At 42.7% G+C, this 9,559-nt stretch overlaps 1 protein-coding gene across 1 annotated transcript; it reads left to right on the top strand.

Moving 5' to 3' along the window:
* Positions 1–2,319: 2,319 nt before the first annotated feature.
* LOC140858648 (uncharacterized) lies at positions 2,320–4,201 on the top strand. The gene is made up of 3 exons (XM_073259960.1): positions 2,320–2,358; positions 3,629–4,011; positions 4,123–4,201. The coding sequence occupies exons 1-3, from the start codon at positions 2,320–2,322 to the stop codon at positions 4,199–4,201; spliced, it is 501 nt and encodes a 166-aa protein (XP_073116061.1).
* Positions 4,202–9,559: the final 5,358 nt, after the last annotated feature.

The following is a 9,559-nucleotide window of genomic DNA, read 5'->3' as shown; positions in this document are numbered from 1 at the left end:
AGGTATAACTGGTGGGATTTTTGGAGAAGGTAGCGGCGGAGGGAAATGAAGAAAAATAAGAAGTAAAAACCCTAGCTAGAAGAGGAGCAAAAGGGGGAAGAAAGAGTTTAAACCCTAGCTAGAAGAGGAGAAAAAGAGGAAAGAAGGAGTTTAAGTCCTAGCTAGAATAGGAAGAAAAGGGAGAAGAAAGAGTTTAGGATTACATGCCAGCTAGTTCCATACAACATCAGCTTCCATTGTGTGTCATGCGATGGCACATGACCATTTTCGTCATGATCTTTAGATGCAAGTAGTAGTGAGGGGAAAAATTACAACATTTTAAAAGTTCGGTGGCTTGATTGCAACGAATCAAAGTTCAAGATAAAATGAAAAACTCCAAAAAAGTTCAAGATTTTTAAAGTAATTAAGCCAAAACATAAGAACCATTATAGGAACCTGGAGCAAACAAGAACCTCAGCAAACAACAAAACTCACAAGCAAAAGGCCGGTAAAGATAAACAAACACACCGTACAGGAGATCCAAAACAAAGAAGTAATTCTTTCTAAATGGGAACGAGTGCTTTCTTTAGTCCAAAAACCCACTGGTGTGATCTACCTTTTGGTATCTTCAACAACGACTGAGAAGCAAAAACAACCAATAATGTGGGATCAAAATCATAAGAAATACCAACTTTCCAAATCAGGATATAGACAGCAGCCATAAATCGAGAATCACAATAAGATCGAGATGCACAAGCTTCATAAAGACAGGGGAACAGGGGAGCGATGAAAACCTTCGCCCAACCTCAAAGAAACAGCCAGTAAATCCAAGAATCAGATGCAAAGCCCAAAAATAAGCAAGAACCAACAAGAAAAGGGAATCAAAGCGATCCAAGCAAGAGAAATCAAATGATTGCATTAATGATTACAGCAAAACCCACATCAAAACCTCCGATAAACGACTGAAAGGTCCATGTTAAAATTTGACACCTCGAGATTCAGCCCACATTGAGCCCACAGCAAGGTTCGCGGCGAAAAATGGAGTCCAACGAGATCAAGATCATCCAAAACGGAGCTCGGATGGAGAAAATACGAGCTTTTGAAGTTGGCACGAGATTCGAGGCGGCGGAGGACCACCGGCGACCGGTGGCAGGCGACAGCGGTGCGGCCGCAGGCGGCGGCGGGCGGGACGTGCTACCCAGGCCCACGCGGGACGTGCGACCCACGCGGGCGGGCGGCCCAGGCGGGTGCGCGGCCCAGCCCGGCGTGCGGCCCAGTCCGCGCGCAGGCCCGCGCGCGGCTCAGGCCTGCGTGGGCGGGCCGGCCCAGGCCCAGGCGGCCTGCCTGGCCCTTTACCCTGGTCCACCGTGGACCAGGCGGTCCACGATTGGACCTGTGGACCACGCGGGCATTTTTCATACGTTTCGCGCGATCCACGGCACTATATCATAGATCGGAGCACGATCGGAGGGTTCAGAGACGTTCCGATCTTGATCCGACGGTCTAGGGGGTTATCTGGCTTTGTTTAAGACTCTTAAACCTAATCTAATTAGGTTTTAAACCTGCTTAAGCCTTTAAAAGGGCCTGTGACAACAGAGAGAGGTGTGGTTCGGATTTTCTCGCCGTACAGAGCCGTACTAACCTGAGAGGAGAGAGAGAGGCGGAAGCACTGAGAGAGAAAGAGCAGGAGGCTTTTGGACAGCGGTCGCCAGGCACTTCAGGGTTCAGGGGGTCTTCCAAGAGAGAGAGAACTTTGGTGAGGGAACTTCAGGTGAGAGAGAATTGGGTGTACAAGGGTTGAGAGTGAGGTCTCCTCTTGTAAAATTTTCTTTTTCATAGTGAAGTTTGCATGCCTCATGGAGGCGAGCCCTTTTGTGGCTGATCTACGTATTTTGATTATTTTTCTTTTTGTTTTGTTTCTTCTTTCTTCCTGCTGCATCGCGTGGTACTGAAAGGATCTTGGAAGGTGGTGTCCTGGTCAGACATCCACCCAACAGTCCAAGAATCAAAACGTAAACCCCGAGACAAGAAAAAAACTTCAAGAAACAACGAAATCCACGAGCAAGACGCCATCAAAGATCGAAAAGAAATATAGAGAAAAGGAAGTGAAATCGTCACGTTGACGGTCGTGTGGGCGAATTAGAGGAGAAACTCGAGTACCTGGAGACGATGGGAGAGGGACGAGAGCCTGGTGGAGAGGAGGATCGGATGCCATGCGATCGAAATCCGAGGGTTTCTTGAATCCTCCCCTAGGCCCGAGAGATCCCTGAGTTCAAGTCGGGGAGACAGGGATCAAACGATGAAGACCCGGCATACAACTGTCACCGATATGTTTCCGGTATGCCGTCTTCACCTCCTGAGAGGCTCGGGTGCCTCTCGGTGCTCGCTAATAATTTGGGGTGGGCAACGCGGGAATAATTTTTTGACGTATTTTTGGGTTAGTTCTGTCTTGCAGTGGTACATTATGTATTTATATAATTTTAAGTATAAAAAATATAATTATATATATATATATATTATATAATAATAATAATTTATAAAAAAATATTGGAGTATTGTCAATTCAGCTTCTCAAATAAATTTTATTATGCCACTTTGAGAAGGATATCTCTTCACATTAAATTATGTTATTAATATATGATATTATTATATTCTTACAATTAAAATCTATTTATATATATAGGTAGTAGAGAATATGAAGTAATTCTATAAATTTGAATAAATATTATTTTATTATTTATATATAATTTTTTTATTCTGATCAGATTTAAAAAAATATATTTTTGTACATTCAGTTATGCGCAATGAGCAGATCTTCGACTAGTTATATAGAAAAACAATCATAGTTCATAGTTGTATGCAGTATTAACAAGTGATATTGTATGCAGGAATTATAAAAATACTAATTATATAAGAGCTGAATATAAAATGATTGTCAAGCAAATATTATTATTATGTTTCCTGATAAATAAAGTTAAACTAAATTAGCGGCGTCTCTAAATTACTACCATTGGTATTATTATGAACTCACCATAATACCCACGATAAACTTGTGTAAAATAGAATAAGCTAGATTGCGATGCCATGATAAAATATATATTGGTTGATGCTAAAATTCTCATGCTTGTTCTTAATGCTAAATGCTTATCACTTTAGCTTTAGAACATGGTAGTATTCTCCTTCTCTTCTTTTATATAAGATTTTAGGTACTTTGCAATAAACAAAACCAATAGAACTATGCCACGTTGATATTTTTGATATGAAAAATTCCACAAAATCTCCACAGCAATATTTGAGATGGTTAAATAATGGTATGTTAAGGTGGTTGCAGAATTTTTTAGTTCAAAATATTAATGTGATGTTTTTTTATTGATTTTGTCTATAGCAAATATGGTGGACTAAGCCTATCCAAAATATCTCCTCATTTTGGTTAAGACAGGGACAAAAATCATAAAACAATACAAATGAAAATGTTGGCACCAAGTTTAAAGGATAAAGGACTCAAAAACTCATGCACTGGATGCTAATCACTTTGTAGAGAAGCTTGATTACTTTGTCTATATATATACGTGGCTTTGATATATATATATTGAAATAATTGATCAAAACTTATATATTAAGTAACATATCACGCATTATCAATTCTAAGTCGGCTGCAGCATTTGTCATCAGGGATCATAATGGCCGCCTCATCAAAGCTGGAGGGCGAATCCTTAATGAATCTTCGGTTCCTCAAGCTGAGTTAACAGCTGCCCGGTTGGATATGCTGGTGGCTGTTCATGAGTCACATGCACAGAGGTTATGGCTCGAGGGTGACTCACTAACGGTCATTAAATGGATTTCCAAGCCATCTACGGCCCGCTTATTTCGGTCCCCGTTATTGGGAGACATAAACCTGTGGAAGTCTTCCCATAGAGGATTTGTGGTGTCCCATACTGTTTGGGAAGCAAATACAGTAGCAGATTACCTATCTAAAATAGCTTTGGAAGGTAATTTTAATTATGACTATGGTGACACGTTACCTTTGGAACTGTGTGGCATCCTAATGGCTGACTGTAGGGGTGATCACTAACTTCGGAAGATAAAGTTTTGAAAATGATCACTATGAATGCTAATTGTACTTCTTATGTGCCTCTTAATCAGGTCAAGCCAAAGCATAAGAAATCATAATGTGAAGGTCCAGCTATTGGCTGGTGGCAGCAGGCAAGATTTAACTCGCTAGAATTCTTCAATATTAGGTACATAACTTTTTTATTCAGCCAGGGTGCCCCGGGGTCGTGCAACCAGGTGATTCACATTCTTATATTCATAATATAGCCCACTTAACTGTGTACTTTATCTTCTACTGCATTCTCATTCAAGTGGCACAGCTTTGGTTGCAATGGCACAATATTATTTCAGCCCAGCTAATGTATTGCTTCTTTGGTAATGTGGACTGGCACGGGCTGCTGAAACCTGTAATCTGGTTCACTATCGGCCTCCGTCATCAGGAGGGCTACTTGTGTCATTTGGATTTGTCAGTGCCCCTAGGTCCATATTTACCTATCTCTGCTGTTCTTAGCATGCATTAGCCCGGCTCTGAACACTACGTTACTCAATCTATATGGTGCACCAATCAGGCCATATCATCTTCTTCTATCCCAAGTTAAAAATTGGAGCTTACGCAGGAGGACTTCCTGTTACAATCATTTTCTGATTATATTCTGTGCATGGGCATCTTTTCATTTCGCATGGCATTGCTCAGGGTGGCCCTTTATGTTTCTTAGCTGGTTGATGGAGCCATGTCTCAGGGGGAATAGGCAACAACACTGCTGATATGTTATTATTTACCTCACTGGGACTATGTCCTGAACTCAATTTCAAATTCATGAAACCTTATTTGGTTGTTCTCTTCATATTGACTGCTGCTACAAAAGTCTATTAGAATTTGACCGGTCTCAAGATTGAGCCCACAGCGAGATTCGCGGATGAAAAAGGAGTCCAACGAGACCAAGATCACCCTAACGGAGCTCGGATGGAGGAGATACGAGCCTTTGAAGTGGCACGAGATCCGAGGCGATGGAGGACCGCCGGGGGAACGGCGGCGGCGCACGGGACGCGGCCCAGCACGGGCCTAGGCGGGCGGGAGCCCAGCGGGTGCGCAGCCCAGGCGGGGCGCGGCCCAGCCCGTGCTCGAGCCTGCGGCCAGGCGCGCAGCCCAGGCCAGGCTCTTGCCTGGGCTGTACCCCGGTCCACCGTGGACGGCGGTGACCGGCATGGGCATTTTCCACACGTTTCTCGCAGTCATGACACTATTTCATGGACCGGAGTGCGATCGGACGACGTGGGTGGCTCCGATCTTGATCCGACGGTCCAGGAGGTTATTTGGCTTTGTTTAGGACTCCTAATCCCTCTCTAATCAGGTTTAAGCCCTTTAAATAGGGCTGATCGGTGAAACAGAGAGTAGCGGCTTGATTTTATCTCATGAAAATCCGTGAGGGCTGTGTTCGCACAGAAACCAGAGAAGATCGGGGCCCGTGAAGGAGAGAGGAAGGTCGTATGCTGTGAGAGAAGGATAGGAGCTCCTGGACAGCGGACACCTGTCACTTCAGGAGTTCAGGGATCTTCCAAGAGAGAGAGAGCTTTTGAGAGGGAAACTTCTAGTGAGAGAGAATTGGATGTACAAGGGTTGAGGGTGAGGTCTCCTCTTGTAAAATTTTTTTTTCATAGTGAAGTTTGCATGCCCCGTGGAGGCGAGCTTTTTGTGGCCGATCCACGTATTTTGATTGTTTTGTTTTATTTGTTCTTTCTTCCTGCTGCATCGCGTAGTACTGAAAAGATCTTGGGAGGTGGTGTCCTGATCAGACATCCACCCAACAAACTCCTATGGCACATTGCATATCTGGATGCTTTGTAGTGTTAATTTGATGCCCAAGCTAATGCCTAATGGGTCTTTTTTTTTTTTTTTCTTTTTTTGGGTAAGATAATGGGTCTCTTTATAAATCATCTATACTCTGCATGATCCCTACTTGCTAGATAAATTGCTGCAGATTCATTTGTTTCTTGGGGTCCTGGTCAGACCCGCTCCAGAAGTCATATGCTTTTCCTCTGGTTTCAATGCTCGTTGTTTTGATATCTTATCCACTCAAAACACTTATCACAAGATTAAATCTTTGTATTACTCTCCATAGAGAAGGGAATATGTCTGTACCTACCTTAAACCAGGATGTATCTCTTGAGATCCTTGTTTTTGGTTTTTAATTGGAGGTAGGCTGTTGGTCCTGTTATCTAGCAGCAGCAGGTTCAAGTTATGTATTGTAAAACTTTCATATCAGTATATTGCCTCTAGGCCTCTTCTTACCACACACACACACACACACACACACATACACAAAAAAAATAAATAAATAAATAAATAAATAAATAAAATAAAGAAGAAGAAGAAGAACATGGTGTCACGCACACTGATCATTTGCCGATAGTTAGTATTCATTTACGATTGCCACAAAATCCTCTTCCAACCATGAAGTAGGGAGTTCATGCTGCTGACATGCTCCATGTAACCTAGACTATGTAGCATGGAGCTTTATGTTGGTAGTAAGTTATCTTCTTAGTCACATAATTTGAACTTTATAGTTGTTTTTTGGATTTTTTTTATGATGCTTCAAATAGTAAAATCATCTTCTACCAAAGTCTAAGTTTTGGCCATTTGATTCAATGTGAATGGTTAGGATTAACTGTATGTACGTCGCCAACCATATGTGATTGGTATAGTATTTTTCATGAAATCCAAAACTATTTTCACACAGGGATGAATAGCGAAGGAGTATAATTTTATTGAAGTTCAAGGACTCTCCTAAAACAGCTCTCTCCTTCAATCAAATAGTTAGGCTCTTACCATGGAACTCATATGGGAAGAAGCGTTAGGCAGATGGAGGGAAAGAAAATAGAGGAGGAGGGAGGCAGATGGAGGGAAAGGAAATAGAGGAGGAGGGACAGGTTAAAGATGGAGGAGAGAGGAGGAGGAAGGTCGAGTTGAATATGGAGGAAGGAAGGAGGAGAAGGGATAGATTGAAGACGAAGAAGAGGAGAAGGAAGAGGGGTAGATTGAAAATGAAAGAGAACGGAAGGACGAGAAGAGGGGTAGCCGGGTTAGGTGAGGTCGAGGGTGGCAGGTGATATCAGAGAGGTAAATAGCTGACAGTGGGAGGTAAGCGGTGGGAATGCAGGTAATAGGCAGTGGGTGATATGCGGCGATGAGAAGGAGATATTTTTTTTTAAAAAAAGAATAACAATCAGTTACTTAACCTCCTAAAAGGAATTAACCTAACTATCTTTATTGATGGATGGTTAGAATTTTTTTCTTTTTTATAAAAATTAATAAAAAAAGCACCATAGTACATCCCTGGTTCCTTTGTTGAAATATGATACCAAAAGGTTTAACAATATGTTTGGAATTAGTTGTAAATTATTCTATACTATACTTGTATCACATTCTTGCATTCACCTGCTTAGGTGATTAAAAAATGTTGCAATGTCACCATAATCATTCTTCATATCGTGGCACTCAGCATGATAAGCCAAACAAGAACTAAGCATGATTTGAAAATAAGTGCAAAACAAGTTCACTTGCATAGAGGCATCATCCGTGGCTTGATGTTTGCACAATGCTTCTTGCATTGTAAGGATCATAGACTGTGTTGTGTGATTGATGTAAACTATTGTGTGCGGTGGATTTTGATCTGAGATCGTGCTCGTGTGTCAGCAGAAGTTGCTTGTATGCGTCGCACTCCATAATTGTCCTTGCACGTGCATGGCATTGTCACGGGCCGCGGACGTCACGAGAATGATCGCATAAAAATATGTAAACATGCAGCATATCCCTACTCGCTGCAGCGTTGCTACGGTACTTTTCTATTATTCTTTTATAAAGCTTTTTTTGATGACCATTATTCTTTTATAAAGCTATTCGATGAATCCGGGCCGTCCATGAGATGTAGGGGGTAAAATAAAAAGCGTCATTTAATCAGTTCTTTTGGTTCTTAGTTACAAGGGATGCAGATGAGTTTGAGATGGTGCTGCAGAGATGATGAAGCGACATGATGGAGGTCTTGCAATGGTGGCCGGGCAACAGATCACTGGAGAGCAATCATATTTGGTCACGGGGTGGGGCAGACAAGAGTGGCTTGCTATGGCGAGGGGCCAATTTGAAAAAGAGGAAGAAGAAGTGGTGCGAGTAGTGACTTGCGGCCATATTGTTAGTGCAATGGATAGTATTGACGGTTGGATGAAAAAAAAAAAAAAATCGTTGTAATGATGATATTATATTAAATTTATAATAAATTAATTAAAATAAAAAATTGATGGGATAATGTGGGGCATCATTATACGATGCGATGAAATACGTAACAATGGAAGAAATGTACACGTTTTCGTTGGATCGTGGCAAATTTGGCATAATATTACCGTTGCAGCGAAGTTTTTCTCGGATGAAGAGATGATGCTAGTAGATTGCACACGTCCTTTATGTCGTGACCGAGCACAGCCTGGGTCTCAGTCGTGGCAAAAGAACCATACAAACTTATCTCACTTGCAAAAGAACCATACAAAGTTATCTCACTTGCGCCCCTGCGCGGGTTCTGGGGCGGTACCGCTGCATGTCCCGTGTAACCTAGTAATTTAGTACCGTTGCCGCCACCAAGTAATGTAGTCTTTGGACAGCATGTCAACTAATAAGACACTCTCCGGTCCCACCATCGATCGCTACCGAGCGCCAGTCTGTGACGACGTACGAATCCGTCGTCTCCCAGCGTTCCATCGTTAATGGAGAAGAAACCCTGATCCTAACCCAAACCCTAGTCCTAGGGGAAAGAGTAGAGGGCTTCTCGATGCCGAGCGAAGGGCGGAGGAGGAGAGGAGAGATCCGAGGAGCGGAATAAGAGGACGAAGGAAAGGTGATGGGGGCTCCGAAGCAGAAGTGGACGCCGGAAGAGGAGGAGGCTCTGAGGGCTGGAGTCGACAAGCACGGCGCCGGCAAGTGGCGGACCATCCAGAAGGATCCTGAGTTCAGCCACTGCCTCTCCACTCGCTCCAACATTGATCTCAAGGTCTGTGAGATCCCTTGCTTCACCTACCTCTCCTTCCTCTTTCCAGTTTGGGGGACTCCGAGTGATCATTCTCGGGTTTCATGGATTTCTCGCGAGAGCTGGATTTCTTCTCTGCTACAGAGTAAAACTGTCACCGGTGCTTTGCTTAAAAAAAAAATAAAAAGGGAATCTCACTGGGTTACATGATATATTTCAGGTCGCTGAAGATTTGGCGTCTTGCAGAATAAAAAATTCCATATTTGGACCGCAGAATTCTAGAAAATCAAGAAAGAATATTATTTTGTTTGCGTTCTTGTTTGGAACTCTAGCCTTTAAAACAATGTCGGTGCTGATAGTGTGTACTACTGTAACATCCCGGCCCAGGACCAAGCCCAAAATCCAAAAAAAAAAAAAAAAAAAAAAAAAAAAAAAATACACAGAGAAGGAGACTCCCGAAGGGAGTCTCTTCTCCAGTGAATTTCAGAGGGAAGGGAGTCCTAGGATCACCCGAGCCC

Source organism: Elaeis guineensis, chromosome 6 (assembly GCF_000442705.2).
Source record: "Elaeis guineensis isolate ETL-2024a chromosome 6, EG11, whole genome shotgun sequence".
Classification (NCBI taxonomy): domain Eukaryota; kingdom Viridiplantae; phylum Streptophyta; class Magnoliopsida; order Arecales; family Arecaceae; genus Elaeis; species Elaeis guineensis.
Note: the sequence above shows the minus strand (reverse complement) of the source record. Positions and strands in the feature narration are given on the sequence as shown.